At 39.8% G+C, this 18,151-nt stretch overlaps 1 protein-coding gene across 2 annotated transcripts in view; it reads right to left on the bottom strand.

The window, feature by feature from the left end:
- Nucleotides 1-8,801: 8,801 nt before the first annotated feature.
- Nucleotides 8,802-18,151, bottom strand: part of nlgn2a (neuroligin 2a) — a 207,203-nt gene continuing 197,853 nt past the window's right edge. For both annotated transcript variants that reach the window (XM_084110269.1, XM_084110268.1), the window contains 4 exons: nt 17,758-18,023; nt 15,537-15,696; nt 14,755-15,121; nt 8,802-13,547 (listed from right to left, as the gene is read on the bottom strand). In XM_084110269.1, coding sequence (XP_083966395.1) covers nt 12,716-13,547; nt 14,755-15,121; nt 15,537-15,696; nt 17,758-18,023 — 1,625 coding nt within the window. In that variant the 3' untranslated portion in view covers nt 8,802-12,715. The remainder of the gene's footprint in view (nt 13,548-14,754; nt 15,122-15,536; nt 15,697-17,757; nt 18,024-18,151) is intronic.

The following is an 18,151-nucleotide window of genomic DNA, read 5'->3' as shown; positions in this document are numbered from 1 at the left end:
GCCCCCTCCACTCACTCAGACAAACCGTCAACATTCGGTAACAGGCGCTGTGGCCAGTGTCACAGTAGGAGACATTTCACAGGAGGCAATTGATGATTTTTGGAGACAGAAAGATTATATATCATCTCAAAGTCACCAAAAGGGCCTTAACTATGCATTGGAGGGTTATATTAATCATATTTTATTTTGAGAAGGTGCTTCAGAAGGTGCAAAAGCTTTCATTTTGAGAAATGCTTCAGCTCCAGAAAAAGATTTAACATTACAGGTCAGTGTGTAAACGTTATAGTTTGGTGATATTTCGCTTCAAACGCTCGAATTTGACGCTCTATTCGCGTTTGGTGTGAACGCAGCATGATGAACAGGCTGCGATGTCAAGATTGCAATGCTGGAGTGTGTGTGTGTGTGTGTATGTGTCAGAGAGAGAGAGAGAGGCGCGGGCGCGATCGAACAGTGGAAACATAAAAACATACTCCATTTTGTTCATACAGGACATCATTAATACTGCAAAGTGTTTAGCCTACTTATATTTGTGTAAAACACAACAATGTGCTTTTGTCAAACTGTACTCTTGTCAAACTGCAACGCAGCTAGAAGGCTAACGTTACTTTAGAGATGTTAAAGATAACGTTCAAATATGTTGTTGACTTACCTTAGAACAGATGTAGACATCCTTGTTTAATTTATCCACGTTTAGTTGGTGTTGTGGTCTAAGTTACCGCATAAATTAATCCAGAGCAGACACTTCTCGGTTGAGATGTGGTTTGGGAAACGGTAAAAAATACACACCGTCGCACAGCCTCTCAGGATACCTAGTGTTGGAGTTGAATGTACCCCATGCACACCGTTTGACCATTTTAAACTTAAAATGACAAGAAAAAACAGATAAAAACGAATGAAAACTGACCAACTGCAATGCATTTCAATGGACGTGGAAGCAGAGAATGTCCGAGTGTATTGGGTTAGCTATGCGCACTTTGATTGGCTCATCGCGTTTGGGGGCGTGGCTTAGCCATAGGTCAATTGAGTAAGTTTACTCAATTAAAACAATTCACCCCTCCCCCACCCCCTGACGTGATGACAACTGGATGGTTAAGTGAGGGCGGGCTGTTTGAACACTCCTGTCTCCAGAACAATTCAGGTTTGTGTGCGTTTCATTTTATCTATACAATCATTACTGTGCTTTAAATCATTTTATTTAATGCACAACAACATACAGAGGCGTAATTCGACACCTTTTCACGTGATTGAAACGCCTTGCATAAACACACAACTTTATTCCTAATTATAATGAATATAATTGATTTAGATGATAAAATGTCCTCAGAACTGTCACTTTTTGTTTATTGGCAGGTTGAGTCAGTCGCTCGCAGTATCTTTCTGCTGTGATGAGTGAAATGCAGGACGGCGGTCTGAAGTTGGAAGTTCACCCGCAGAGCGCGAGTCCGTCTCCGGCACTAGAACCAGCGCTGATAACAGACTGGTTGATTACACTTGAATTAGGCTACCTAAATGTTTCATTTTTACTTCTAAAATGTTAAATGAGTTTAAATGTAGGCAATATTGTATACATGTTAAAAACAGTGTAAAATATGCTGTATTGTTGTACTCATCGAAAATAAAGGTCAATGTCATGTATACTGGTGGTTGTATGGAATACTATTTTACAAAGGTTTAGAGAAAATAAAAAGTTACTCATAAATCACTCATAAATAAAAAGTTAATATTACTCATTAATATTGTTTTTTTAAACATTTAAATGTTAATTATTATTGCCTTTATTGTCATTGCATATAACAACGAAATTTAAATTGCACTTCCCATGGTGGTAACACATAATATGACAAAACTACTGTACATTAATACATAAATACATTATAAGAGAGAACAGATAACATAATAAAATAGCTAAAATATAGTCATTAAAAAAAAAATGCAGAGCAGTCTAAATGCTCATGAGTTCAGGAATTTTATAGCATTTGGATAAAAACTATTCAAAAGTCTTGAGGTGCGACCCCGGAAAGATCTGTAGCGCCTTCCAGATGGCAACAAAATGAAGAGGCCGTGACCTGGATGGGAACAGTCCTGAATTATATTTTTTGCCCGCTGCATGCATCTGGTGTGATATATGTCCATGAGTGAGGGGAGCTGTGTGTGAATTATATTTTGTGCTGATTTCCTTACTCTGTCCAGCGCTTTTTTGTCAGCAGCGGTGCAGCTACTAAACCACACCAGAATATCGTGTGAGATTATACTTTGGACAGAACAGTTGTAAAAGGATAAAAGCAATTTCTGGGAGAGGTTAATTTTGTTGAGTGACCTGAGAAAGTACAGTCGCTGCTGAGCTTTCTTCACAAGGGCTGTAGTGTTGGTTGCCCAGGTGATGTCCTGTGAAATGTATGTCCCAAGGAATTTGAAGTCCTTAACCCTCTCCACAATTTCTCCATTAATGTAGATGGGGCAAGGTCAATCTTCTTCCTGCGGAAGTCTACCACCACCTCTTTGGTCTTAGAGGCGTTGAGAGACAGGTTGTTGGTGGAGCACCAGGCGGAGAGTTTTTGGATTTCATCCCTGTAGGCGGACTCATCATTGTTGTGAATAAGTCCAACTACAGTGGTGTCATCTGCAAACTTGATAATAGTATTACTTTCATGAACTGGGGTGCAGTCGTGAGTGTATAAAATGTAGAGTAAGGGGCTCAACACACAACCCTGGGGTGCCCCAGTGCTGAGTGTGAGAACAGATGAAAGTTGCGAGCCCAGACGAACTGACTGGGGACGATCTGTAAGGAAGTCATGGATCCATCTGCAGATGTTTGAGCTGATGCCCAGTCCATGTAGCTTGGACACCAGTCTACCAGGAATGATGCAATTAAACGCAGAACTAAAATCCACAAACAACAGTCTTGCATAGGTGCCAGGATGTTCAAGGTGGGTCAGCACACAGTGCAGGGCTGTGTTGATGGCGTCAGCGGTTGACCTGTTTGCTTTATAGGCAAACTGGTGCTGATCCAGTGTGGAGGGGAGGGAAGCTTTTATGTGTTTTAGCAGCAGTCTTTCAAAGCACTTCATAACAGTGGAAGTGAGGGCCACTGGTCTATAGTTACTCACAGCTGATTTTTTCGGGATCGGCACAATGATAGCAGATTTAAGGCACTTGGGAATGGAACAGGTAGACAGAGAGAGGTTAAAGATGGAAGTGAATACCCCAGCCAGCTGATCTGCGCAATCCCTCAACACTCTCCCAGGGATCCCGTCGGGTCCGGCAGCCTTCCTGGGGTTCACGCCAAGAAATGCCCTCCTGACCTCCTCTTCTCTCAAGGAGAATGTCGGGGCATCTTCTCTGGGCAAGAGTATTATTGGTCCGGCCGATGTTGACTCAGTCCCATTCGCCTCAAAGCGCGCAAAGAAATGATTGAGCTCCTCGGCCAGATTGCTGCTGGTACTTGGGCTTGGGTCTTTTGAACCCTTAAAGTTCGTGAGGTGTTGTATTCCCTGCCAAACGCGCCGGGGATCCCCTTCGTCAAAGTGCTCCTCTATCTTCCTCCTGTAGGCCACTTTTGCTTCCTTGATGCCTGTCTTTAATTTGGATCTGGCGGTGCTGTATAATTCCGTATCTCCAGACTTAAAGGCTTTATCACGTTTTTCCAGCAGCAGCTTGACCTCCCTGTTCATCCATGGTTTATTGTTTTGATAACATTTGACCTGTCTTTCAACAGTGACATTATCAATGCAGGTCTTAATGTAGTGCAAAACAGTGCAGGTGTAATCTTCAAGACTCTGCTGTGAGAAAAGTGCCCAGTCCGTGCGCTCAAAACAGTCTTGCAATTGTGGAATAGCACTAGCAGGCCACAGTTTTGTTAGTTTCACAGTGTGCACGGATCTCTTAAACACAGGTCTGTACGCTGGTGTGAGAAAGAGGGTCAAATGGTCAGACTGCCCTAAATGGGGGTGAGCTGAGACCTTGTATGCCTCTCTGATATTACTATAAACATGATCCAGAGTATTATCACCTCTGGTTGGACATGTTACATACTGATGAAATTTGGGAAGTACAGTACACAGGTTAGCATGATTAAAGTCCCCTGCCACAATAAAGATTCCATCCGGGTGGGTGGATTGCAGTCTATTCATACTAGTTTGCAAGATGTCCATAGCTACATTAGCATTAGCGCTAGGTGGAATATAAACAGCCATGATAAAAACAACAGTGAACTCACGCGGCAAGTAGAAGGGCCGGCATCTCAGTGTGACAAACTCCACATCTGGTGAGCAGTGTCTTTCAGTCACTGTAGCATCGGTGCTCCAGCTGTTGTTAGAGTAGATGCAGAGCCCCCCTCCTTTGCTCTTTCTGGAGTTGCCGGTTCTGTCGGCCCGGTGTGCTGTACGACCCGCTAGTATAATAGCTTCATCCGGAATCCCAGAGTGCAGCCACGTCTCTGTGATTACTACCAGCGAGCAGTCTTTAGCGTAACTGTTTGCCTCGATGATCATCGCCAGCTCATCCATTTTGTTGCATAGCGATCTGGCGTTGGACACAAAAAGGCTGGGCAGCGCGGGCCTGTGTGGTGCCCTCCTTAGCCGGACTCTAATCCCGGCTCTGCGGCCTCGCTTCTGTCGTCGATCTCTGCGCCGCCTCCTGCGTCTATCTCCTGGGGTAATAATCCACTTGCTCCCCGCTGGTCGCGCGATCTCCGGTGGTAAATATTCAAAGTTGTAAGTTTTGCTTAGAACTAATTCACCATACAGTGTCCCAATCTTTAAAAGTTCCTGTCGATTAATTGTCCAGGTGTTTGTAGACACGGACGTAAACAAAACAAACAAACACAACAACATAGGGAAGAGCAAAGCCGCTGCAGTTCCCTGCGCCGCCATCTTGGATTTTAATTTTTTAAGAGCAAATGTATGGGATAAATTATTTCTACTCAATTTTATTTGTTAATGTACCAGATGCAGTTACTCAGATTTACTTAATTTTTTTACTTGCATTTACTCAATTCATACAGTATATGTCATTGATTTCACAGCTTTAAAATGTACTAAATTTTTTTGAGTGTAAAAATGTTTCACCAAAAAAAAAAGTAAATAATAGTGGGCCTAATAACTTTTTACAGTGTATAAATATATTGATATTAATGTAACCAGTTAAACAAACCTCTGCTTTGGAATAAAGTGCTTGGAAAATAAATAAATGTAAATGCAAATATGATTTTAGCAAATGTGTTTTATCAAATGCAGCCTATAAAGCTACACGATTAATTGTTGAAAGATCCGGACGTTTTTACTCATAAATTACATTTTCTGTTAAGTTGCTTTAAAACAACTGAAAAGTGCCATACAAATAAACTTGAATTGAAATGACAATGATTTAGCATTTTATGGTTTATTTACTCTTTGGCCCTGTTTACACATGCAATTAAGATGCGTTTTGGTCGATCGGATCACAAGTAGGCAAAGGAGACACATTCCCGGTCTTAGACATGTAGCCTATACGATCCAGGGACAGATTAATGTACAATACCCCCCCCCGCGCTTCAGAATTATATTTGTGTGTTACAAACGTTCAAATAAGACGTTAAAAATGGGATAAAAGATAATAGCTCTGATCTGACATGATGTAATGTCTATAGAGTTGTAAATAGATTAAATGACATTTTGAAAGTAATTTTAATAAGGGTACGTTTACATGACAATGATTTACTAAAATCCAAATATTTTTCTTAGCATTTCGTGTACAGATGATTGCCACAAAAATTCACCAAGAGGGCTTTTGCACGACACCGTTTTCAACCAAAAACTTTTTAGACGTTTTGGCCGTTTATTAAAACAACAATGGCATTTTTGAGGGCCTCAAAACAAACTATAGAAAACTGTTTTGAAAGTGCAAGTTTTTGAAAACGATATCGTTATTGTATCCGTGTAAAGTACAAAAATGCGAATTTGTGAAAACAGTGACGTCACGCACAACTACTGGCTGGACAGTGAAGGGGGTGGATTGGAATCCACTGCTGCTTCAATGTATATGTAATGAGTGATTATAATCAAGGTATCAATCAATGCTTTTCCTTCTTAATATCAAATGAGTTGATTGACTTCTCTGGAGATTTTATTTTGTTATAGAAGTTACCAGTGTGATTACTGAAATGTTCTTTTCATATATTCATTAATGTCTGTATTTGATATTTGAATGCAGTAACAGTGCTTGCCTATTTATCCCAGCTTCCAGAAATTAAATAGGGACTGGTTTTGTGTTTGAGAAAGGTCTTCAACATGTTAAAACATAGGGGTCATTGAAGTATATAGTTTAAGGTACCATTTGACAGTTAAATCCTATAGTTTCCATTTAGAATAAAGTATCCTATCCTGAGAGAAAGAACTTGTTATCTTGATGTTTTGAGACGAGACTCCTGTTTATAGTTAGAGCCTGGCCATTTCCAACCTTGGAAAAGATGTGTGTCGGGTGTGTGTGTTAAGTCTTCTTGGTTACAGGTTAAAGAACCACTGGCATTGTTGGAGATTGACTGAGTTGTTGTTCGAGACATGCTGGCACCCAGCAACCCAAATCTGCGACCTGGAAGGTCACGACGTGCCTAACTTCAGGGTCCGAGTGTCAGCGGCATAATCTATGGAGATATGCTTCTGTCTATCTGTATATGTGTGGAAAATTACTATGTTTATCAATTTCTTGGCCAATCAGAATCATTCAGCCTGTAAGCAATGACGTAGCTTAGACCTTGGAAATGGTATAACTGCTGTGATCTTTGTAACTGTAAGCGGGGCGGCCTACGAACTCCTGTGTGAGTCTTGAAGCTGACTTCTGCTGATGAAACTGCAAACTATTTTCAGTAAAACTTTTCTTCAATTTTTTTATAATTCTGACTCCGGGTCTTCTTTTCAAACATCTGGTCCATGGGTCCTAAACTGTTAACCCCATGGGTCCTAAACTGTTAACCCCTAACAACAGCGATCTGGCCCGATGAGGATCATTCTGACAACGTTGTCGCCTGTACGTGAAAACACTGTAGAATTACAAATTTAAGAATATGTTTTAGATCTGCGGATCCTACTCCCTTACATAACATCACATAAGAAAACTAAACGTTGAACTGTGTGTGAATGTTATCTAGTCTTAGTTCTCGTGACCATGTGTTGTTTATACCATTTGGGGGGTGCCATTATCTCAGTTGGGGGTAATTGCCTCTATTGTTTTTAGATGATTAGATTCAGTGGTCTCTTAAGGCAGGGTGACTTTCAAGGACTGCCCACTGAATGCCTATAAAGATACCATGTAAAGTTACTTTAGATTAGACTTTGGTGACTGCAGCTACCGACAGCTCGTGATCTCAATAAAGAATCCTGCTGAAGAAACAACCAAGTCTCCTGGTCTTCGATTCTGAGTTTACAACAACACAAAGAAAAAACTTTTCTGTTTTTAGTACATTTTAGTTGTCGTGTAAACACCTAATTCTCACCTCTTTCTCAACAACCATTGACAGAAGTGCTATTTTTTTTTTGGATTTCCTACGCTACATTTTAGTGTAAACCATAGACTCAAAAAAAAAGAAAAAAAGAAAGAAAAAAGGATGTAGTGTCCGTGACAAAGTGGGCGGAGCCGGCCGTCGCCATCTTGGATACATCATCACTCCCGGATAAAAGAAAATGGGCAGCGAGGCGGATTAGCTGAGGAGACGTGACGCTAAAGCCTGTTTTATACTTCTGCGTCGGACCTACGCTGAAGCCTCTACACTGTAGGCAACGCGTTGGTTTTCATTCATACTTCTGCGTCGTTGTCCACGTTGACACTTGCAGAGGGAGCATGTGAAACCCGAGGGAGGGGTTCTAGCAGACCAATCACAGTGCTTGTGTCCGTGTAGAGTTGACGCGGTTACATTTTTGGAGAAGTGCACGTCAGGGTACGCCGAAGGGTACGCGCGCTACACACAGCCTACGACGTAGCTATGGCGTGAGTTCGACGCAGAAGTATAAAACAGGCTTAACAGACAGCAGACAAACAGCTAGTAGTGACAGCAGCGGCAATCCACCTGTCACTCAAGTGGCCACACCCTTAATTATGCAGAACTTTAATGCTTGATATAATTTAAATGGATGAGTTATAAAAAAAATTCACCCCCTTCACAGTTGTCATGAAGGGCAAAATTAGCTATATAGACCAAAACCACTTTTTGCACCAGGCTGTAAACATATTTTTCTGCTGTAAAGTTGGGCATTTTAACGTGGGGGTCTATGGGATTGACTTTATTTTGCAGCCGGTCTCTAGCGACCAGTCGATGAATTGCAGTAGTCACTTCCGTGTTGGATTCAAGAGAGAGACAGGAAGGTTGCCGCTTGGTGTAGACATGGCCGCGGATCACTTACCAATCTTATTAAAGATAAAGATTGAATTAATTCTGATCCTTAATCTTGATTGGCTGAGCAGTGTTCCAAAAGTGATTTTTCAGGGACTCATTCTGCAGGTTACGTCATTACGCCAGTAGGTGGCGACAAGTGACTCTGTCTTAATAACACTTTTTCTCCATCAACTCTCAATTTTTCTTTCATAACAACTCTTCTCCATCAACCTTGCTGCTCATTTGCACTTGTGACACAAACGAATCACCAGTGATGGGTGGAGAATAGCCGAACATGTTGATCTCCTGACCATTCTGTTGTCCATCAAGGTTGCTGTTGGAAATTACACTTCAAGTACAGCAATTGAATGCAGTTAATTAATGCACTACTGTACTTCCAAATAAATGAGTCATTTAGATGATTAGTAATTTGATTAAAAGGAAACAGAGTCTGATGTCTGGCTATGAATTTCTTTAATGTTCCCCAGATCAGAGTCACAGCATACAGTGTGTAATAACTTCTAAATAAAGAGAAATATCATCACCTTATTTATATATTTTTACCTTTGCTTTTTTAAAATCCATTATTAACATGTTTATTCTTCATCAAATGTGGCGTTCTGATTCTGAACATATAGTAAAACAGGGCAACAGGTGTAAATTTGCTTTAGGACCCAGTGAAATGTTTATTTTGTTAGAGAAATAACATGTGCTTCATTTATTCAGTAATCTTTAAACCACCAGGCTTGACATATTGAGAACCCTCTTGCGCTCTTTATGCCATCTTTATTTTGGCATTCATTTACTAGACGCTTAATTCATTAACAATAGTATATACTTAAGTCTAGTAAAATGTGATCACAAAATAATACTTTTCACCTATTTTAGATATTTAATGAAGTCCTGGTTGCATTTTGGTAAGAATGTAATGCTACAACAATTTCATGGCAGATGAAATACTTCTCATAACCACCAGGGTTTCCAGTGTTTCCAGTCCATATCTCCATATTAAAGATTTCTATCTGAAATGAACAGCTGGTCATACTTGTGCAGAAATATGATTGACATTGATATGCTACATGATACACCATCTCTATGCTCAAATACAAGAGCAATAAATCTCCTCTATCCACAAATCCCAAAACTAAATGAAGCAGCAGAAAGTGAATTTAACCTCCAACGAATGGGATTCATCAATTTTGCTGGTGGCTGAATTACAACTTGCACCTGTTGTCCTGGTCACAAAGTATCTTATATTTCATTCGACCAGAAAAAAACAAAACAAAAACAAAGGGGGGAAAAACATTAAACAAACAAGTAACTGAATATTTACAAATATTTTCAGTTGATTTGTTCTCACACTTAAAAATGTACAGTTAAATTCTATTATCCTCCTCTCACTGTACGCCTACTGAAGACCCAATGAATGGCTCGTAATGGATGTAGAGTCTTTATTCTGGATGTACCACAACATCACACTCTAGTGGTTGAGCGTACAAAACCAAACAAGAAAAATAACAAGAGTCTCAACTCATCTCTTAAAACAGTATTGATTATTAGAATTGAGGTTGTTTTGTACGCAGCTCTAGTCAACTCCTCATAGTTTGTTTAAAATGGAGTTTAGATATAACTACAACCACACAAAAGTCCACAGATGGTACATATCCACAGGTCCAGTCTAGACTCCCAGTAACAACCCAAGCTTGTTACAGTCTCCCGTTGTTTAGTGTCCAGTTGTTGCTGTCGTCCATTGGGCTGTTAGTCCACAACACAGAATAAAGTCCTGTTTTTATGACACACTAAACCTCCAGTATGCTCCCTCAGCTTGAGTCTGTTCATGTTTTACGGCATACTGGCATTAGTTCTTGCTCCGTGATGATGGTCCTGTTTGGCTGAGAGAAATATTGTGAGCCTCTCAGACTCGACACACTGAGCCAACAGTGAGACAAACACAAACCATCATCCTCCCGTGACACAGACAGCAGTGGCAGAAAAATAAGACTAACAAGGCATGAACAGAAGAGAAGTGATCGTGTTAATCCCGCAGTGATTTTGAGCCATTCGTTCTTTAACCTGAACATGAAACAATCATGTAAAATTTGTTTATATAGATCTGGTTCGCCGCAACCTCTATTTGCTGTGCTTGTCATAACCAAAAAGGTCAAGTGTGCACTGCAGTGCAGACAGATGTGTGATATGTAGAGATGTGGGTAAACACACCAAACTGATATTATGAGGTGCTTCTAGCCTCTTCCTATAGCACAACATACAACTGTTTTGTATGTAAAGGTTTTCATGAAGGAATGACAGAGGGCCACAGATCTGATTTTTGTGTTATGAAGATTGAAGCTTTCTCTTTCTTTGTGCCTCTCTGACCCTGTTTACACCTGATATTAAGATGCGTTTTAGCCGATCGAATCACAAGTGGATGATGCTAAATACGGGAGTAAACGGGGTCTAATACGTTTTCAGCTTGTCCACTTTCCACCACTTCCAGAGGTATTTAAAAAACATTGAAAAATGTACCATGTTCTTTCTCCATTCCTGATTTCTAACACACACTCACAGCGTTCGGCTGATTTTCTTTTTTTTCCAGAGCAGAAACTAAAGCTGATGCTCTCCGTATGTTTTTCTGTCGTCTCCGAGTGCGTTCATATGTGAATTGCACAAGCTTATTTTGTCCATTAGATCGAAAGATCTGAAACACATTTACCCGGCCATAGACCCTCCCCTCGAGGAAATCAGGACAGAAGTGGTTGAAAGTGGACAAAAGAGACGGATTAAAACATCAGTAAACGGGAAAGTGTCTCCCTCGTCTACTTGTGATCCGACTGATCTTATTACCAAGTGTAAACAGGTACTCTGTCACAAATACTCTTTATCTCACACATTTACATTAACACAAATGTACAGGGCACCTGGCAAGAGACATATTGGCAAGAAAACACTCTTCATGTGTGTACACACACCAATACACAAAAAAGATGCTGATTAAACTGGGTTGTCAAATACCAAATGATGTAGAACCAAAAGAGCAAGGACAGAGATAGAACAAGAGAGGCCGAGACAGAGAGAGAGATGAGCTGAGGCCATCATTTGTATTTGTCCCTGTGAAAAGTAATATTAATAAAAGCTGAATATTGGTCACAGGCCCATGAAAGAGATGCAAAGCTACATATGCATTCGCCATTTGCAGTATTTATGCAACAGTCCGGACCATCACAGATGTCTCTTAGAGCACTACATGGTTGATGGTCAAATAATAGCACCAACAACTATATATATATATATATATATATATATATATATATATATATATATATATATATATATATATATATATATATATATATAAAACCATTTGAAAGAATATTGCCAATAGATCTCTTTCTGGATGTGTCCTATAGAGTGGTCAGACTGAGGAGGACGTAACAGTTTGAGTAATGCTGATGAAAACACCACTGGGGAGAAGTTTCTGCAACCATTTTAAGCAAGCAAAGTTAAAAAAAAAAATGCAAATAAGCAAAATGCTGTGGGAGTTTACAGCTCAGTGTCCTTCTTGGTGCTTTAAAATATGTCATGCATAGATCCCCCATAGCAATCCATGTAAATATATATTTATATCATTCTTTTATATATTTGTCTTTATATTTATACATACAAAAAATCTTCCTAAGAAACAACACGTTGCCAAATCAAATATGTGTGATAAAATGACAGGGCACGGCAAGAGAAAAAGAGAGTAGGTTGGCACTTTTTGCGTCTGTCAGACGCTGTGATTTTCTCTCATTCCCTGTGTCTCTTGTTACAAGGTATGATCTAATACTTGACACAAGACTGCAGGTAAACACAACATATCCAGCTTCTGTCTTATCGAATGCCCCTACGATTCATGTAAAACATAATCCAAGGACACAGATCACATTCGGACAGAGCGTTTCGCTGGTAATGGAATAACAAAGAAGGATGGTAAAAAGAAAAGATGGATGAAATCTGCACTCTGCCAATTTAGTGGGAAAATGATTCATCATTTCCCCTCGTGACATCAGATCAGCTTAGTCAATCATCGACGCCCCTCCTTTTTAAGGACATTGTGGAAAAACAAACAGCAAGTTGAATCGAGTACGAGGCCGATGGCTCGTCACGGCCGGCCGAATCTGTTGCTCACCGTAGAGTCTATAAACAGAGCTCCTCTAGTGTGTACAACTTCTACCAAACCGTTGATTTAGTCCATAAGAACGCCAACAGGATTCGCTGTCGCCGTTCTTGGCAGCGTAACCGAGAGCATCTGAAGTTCAGGATCTTGAAAAGGGGGACAGAGAGAGAAAACTGGATACGTATGAGAGCTAGTCCTCTCGTTCGGTGGCGCTACTATACACGTGTGGTGGAGTGAGGGTGGGGTAAGGTGTTGTTGTGCCCGGTGGTTGTGGGGAAGGTGTTGAAGGCATGGAGCGGTTGCATGCCGGTGATGGTGCTAGGAATCATGGTGATAGTATTAGGGGTCATGAGCGGGACATCGTCGGGCGCCCGCCTCAGCGCCAGCGTGTAGTCGGGAGGGCACGCGGGACGTAAAATATCATGCGGTCGCAATGGCTCCATGTCGTGGTGGGAGTCGTGCTCCGAGTGCTTCATTTGCAAGGACATGATCTCTTCCTCCTGGCTGTGTGCCAAGTCATTAGAGGGAACGCCTCGTTGCGGAGACAACCGGTGCCGTCGCATCTCGTGCCGTTTGTCACGTTTGTAGTAAAGCGCGGCGAAGGCAAGGATGTTGAGGAAGAGGAGCGACGCACCGACAGCGACCGTCACGCTCAGTTCTGTCGAGTAATCCCGGGTGTCGCTCGGGAAGGGAGGGAAGCGAGGCGGCTCTGAACTATCGGCGTCCGGCTCTGAAGGGAAGGTTGGGATGGGATGGCGTGTTGTACGGGGTCCCGTACCCTTCCGGTCTGGGATTCGGGCGGTACCCGGAGGGAGTCGGGTTGTGGCGGTGCTGAAGACCTCCTCGTGAAGGTTGTGGAGGTGAGGAACCAGTTCCAGCCAGAAGGCAACCTTATTTGCTCGGTAGTTGTCCCGGATGCGAGGCTTCAGGCCAATGTGGAGATACTGCTTGTCTTTAGAGTTGAACTTGGTCCAGATCACTTCCTCAAAGCGGTTGGGCTTGGTGTGGATGAACTTGGTGTCCTGAGGAACAGGCAAGTTGGGATCCCTAGAGACAAGAGATATCTTTTGTCAAAAGGGTATTTTAATGTGTTACACACCGAGGATGTGAGACATTCAGAGCCAAATTGTAAATGCTTTTGAAATTCTCAAAACACTATCAAATTGCAATTTTATAACTGGATAGATCATTGGAATTTGATTTAGGGCGATAAATTGATATACATCTATACGATCTGGTGCAATTCGCTTAAAAGTCTGCAGGTTCTGCTTGAATAAGTGGCACAGGTCTTTATGACAAAATGGCAAAATTAAGACAGCTAGATAGGCAAACAAACAGACAGACACACAGACAGAAAGATAGACAGACAGAGAAACACACAGACAGATAGAGATAGACAGACAGATAGATGGATAGACAGACAGATAGATAGACAGACAGATAGACAGACAGACAGATAGATAGATAGATAGATGGATAGACAGACAGATAGACAGACAGACAGACAGATAGATGGATAGACAGATAGATAGACAGACAGATAGACAGACAGACAGACAGATAGATGGATAGACAGACAGATAGACAGACAGACAGATAGATGGACAGACAGATAGATGGATAGACAGACAGACAGACAGATAGACAGACAGACAGATAGATAGATGGATAGACAGACAGATAGACAGACAGACAGATAGATGGATAGACAGACAGACAGATAGATGGACAGACAGATAGATGGATAGACAGACAGACAGACAGATAGATAGATAGATGGATAGACAGACAGACAGATATATAGATGGATAGACAGACAGACAGACAGATAGACAGACAGATAGATAGATAGATGGATAGACAGACAGACAGATAGATAGATAGATAGATAGATAGATAGATAGATAGATAGATAGATAGATAGATAGATAGATGGATAGACAGACAGATAGATGGATAGACAGACAGATAGATGGATAGATAGATAGATAGATAGATAGATAGATAGATAGATAGATAGATAGATAGACAGATGGATAGATAGATAGATGGATAGACAGACAGACAGACAGACAGACAGACAGATAGATAGATAGATAGATAGATAGATAGATAGATAGATAGACAGATAGATGGACAGAAACACAGCCATACATATAGATAGATAGATAGATAGATATTTTTAAAACTAGAAAAATTCTAAAATTCTAAAAAATAGAATTTAAAAACTAATAAAACTAGAAAAAAACCCCACCCGGTCTTGGCAAAGTTGGTCCAGTAGGTCATGACCACAGCGCTGAGCATGACATCATTCTTGGAAAAGTTGCAAGGGAAGAGGTCAGTTGCTCCGATCATGGGCACGCCGAACACGTACGGTATCTCGTCCCCGTGAGCCGCGTCTGCCCACTCGGGTCGGGTCTCGGTCTGGCAGTGGTGGTAGAACGTGTAGAAGTACACAGGAGACTGATAGTCCGCGTGGAGTTTGGCAGTAGCGATGGCTGGCGCCACCCACTGGTGATCAGTGAATAATGCCAGGAGAGTCTTGCGCCGCATTTCCCCATTGTCTCGGTCCGCCCAGTCTGTGTACATGAACTTAATAGTCTCCCTCAGGATGTCTTTACCTACAAAAACACAGAGAGTAATTACAGTGAAGAAAAAGCAGACAAGAAAATACTGCCTGGGGGCAGACGGGAATAAAGTAGAAAGTAGGGAAACATGTCATGTCAATGAATGCATGTTATTTAAAATATATGTCACATCCAAAGGAACTTTAAATACCAGGTATAAAATCTTCCATTTGACAAGCATGTCACATAAAATATGGCCATTGCTTGTCTTATATCGCCCTCTGGTGGAACAAGTTAACAACAGCACCAAACCAAGAGGAAGCAGTTTACATAGTACAACAGTAACAGAAATGTAATGTTATATTGCCCCTCAGTATAGGCTTTAATTTCATGTTTTATATCAGAACATTAGTTTTTTCACAATTTAATATGAAGTCATATCTTGATATTACCTCAGAAAAGAGCCTACCTTTAGGGTATCCATAGAGGTTATCCACAAAGTTGGAGATTGTGTAGTCGAAGGCTGCAGCTGAGATCCCCTCTTCACTCTCAGTGCCTCCATCATCCACAAACTTCAGACCCTCGCCTTGATTTACACCAATCAGAAGGTCGTAGTTCAAGAACTCCCCCTAGTGGAGAAAGAATTTTACCTCCAGATTGATACCTGATTGTTTCACTATATTAGCGAGGACACTGAACAGACTTTCATTGATTTTATATCAGGATAATGATATTTACTATGGCCTAACCCAAGCCCTACCTAAACCTTCCCATCACAGAAACGTGCAGAACACCAGCTTTAAATAAAACATGATTTGGTTGATTTATAAGCCTTTTTTTAAACTAGTGAAGACCAGTACAATTTCCTCACTAATATCCATTAATATTAATACTTTATCTTCTCTTCTATTCTATATATATATATATATATATATATATATATATATGGTCACAGCACTTACATATTGTCGTCCTATTGTTAGTTTAACTGCTTCTGTTCTCCTCATTTGTAAGTCGCTTTGGATAAAAGTGTTTTATATATATATAGTACAGGTCAAAAGTTTGGAAACATTACTATTTTTAATGTTTTTGAAAGAAGTTTCTTCTGCTCATCAAACCTGCATTTATTTGATCAAAAATACAGAAAAAAATGTAATATTGTGATATATTATTACAATTTAAAATAATTGGTTTTCAATTTATTATACTTTAAATTATCATTTATTTCTGTGATGCAAAGCTGAATTTTCAGGATCATTACTCCAGTCTATCACATGATCCTTTAGAAATCATTCTAATGATTTAATGATGATTCATTATGAAAGTTGGAAACAGCTCTGCTGCTTAATATTTTTTCATAACCTGTGATACTTTTTTAGGATACTTTGATGAATAAAAAGTAAAAAAAAAAGAAAAAAAAAAAAAGAAGCAAATTTTTTAAAAATAGAAATCTTTTGTAACAACAATATACACTACTGGTCAGTAATTTGGGGTCAGTAATTTCTTTCTTTTTTTTAAATAAATCAATACTTTTTTTCAGCAAGGATGTGTTAAATTGATAAAAAGTGATATTAAAGAAGATTTATATTATTAGAAAATATTTTTTTATTTTGAATAAATGCAGTTCTTTTTAACCTTTTATTCATCAAATATATGAGGCAGCAGAACTGTTTCCAACACTCATAATAAATCAGAATATTAGAATGATTTCTAAAGGATCATGTGATAGACTGGGTGTCACATGTGACACTGAAGACTGGAGTAATGATGCTGAAAATTCAGCTTTGCATCACAGAAATAAATGATCATTTAAAGTATAATAAATTGAAAACCAATTATTTTAAATTGTAATAATATATCACAATATTACATTTTTATTTTTATTTTTGATCAAATAAATGCAGGCTTGATGAGCAGAATAAACTTCTTTCAAAAACATTAAAAATAGTACTGTTTCCAAACTTTTGACCTGTACTGTATATATATATATATATATATATATACACACACTCTTCAATTAAGAGGAACTTGTCTATCTCCTAGAATGAACAAAATCTTAGTTTTAAAGGGTAGATTTCAAATGCAAATTATTTGAGGCTTGTTGCCTACCTAGACTTTTTAAATTTCTAACTTTAAAACATTTATAAAATGTGTTAACGTAATTTTTATATGTGGATATGATCGAAATGCAGAGCAGCAGCATATATATATATATTTTTTTTTTACATTTAAAAAAAAGCCATTTTATATTTAGTTTTATGAATTCAAAGTTAATTGATCTGATAAGCTTTTTGTTTTTCTGCAAAAAGTAAAAAATGTCATTACCATCACATCATCACCATTATACAAAATATCAAAATGACTACATCACTTTTTTAAAAAGATTTTAGTGGCCTTAATTGAATCACCTACATATGTGACATCACTGTATAACCTAATTCTGCATATCAAAAGCATATGATTTTCACAGAACATAGTAGATCTGATAAGGCTCTATTTAAAATCTTGAGTTTAAAGCCTCACTAAGATCTGGTTAAAAAAAAAGGTAGTTTGGGTGGTTAACTGAACAACCTAATCCTTTTCTTGGAAAGTGGCGATTCACCATGGAAATGGAAAATGTGTAATGATAAACTAAGCTGAATGCAAATGAATGCAACCACCAACACAAGTGAGAGTGATCTGAAAATCACCTGCTGCATCAGGATCTCGGGGTCGTCTGGCACAACGTCTCCGTCCATCACGGGTCCAAACGCAATATGGTAGCGGGCCGGCTGGATGTCCTGGTCCACCAACTCTCTGAAATTTTTCCTGCGGAGACAGTCCACCAGGTCTGCGGTCTCCCCATATGTGCATCCCACTTTCCGGGCCAGAATCTTGGTGTACTTCAGGGGCTGGTAGCTGATGGACCAGCTGGAGATCGCTGAACCACTCTGAGCAATGGCTCTCTGAAACAGGCCTGTGTGCGAGGAGCGATAGCAAGCTGTTAACTACATACAACAAAGCCTGGATACATATTAAACCCGCTTTACATATTATGGATAGTTGATGCATGTCCATTAATTTTTTTTTTTTTTTTTTTACGTA

Source organism: Abramis brama (assembly GCF_963993115.1).
Source record: "Abramis brama genome assembly, chromosome: 3".
In the NCBI taxonomy this organism is placed as follows: domain Eukaryota; kingdom Metazoa; phylum Chordata; class Actinopteri; order Cypriniformes; family Leuciscidae; genus Abramis; species Abramis brama.
Note: the sequence above shows the minus strand (reverse complement) of the source record. Positions and strands in the feature narration are given on the sequence as shown.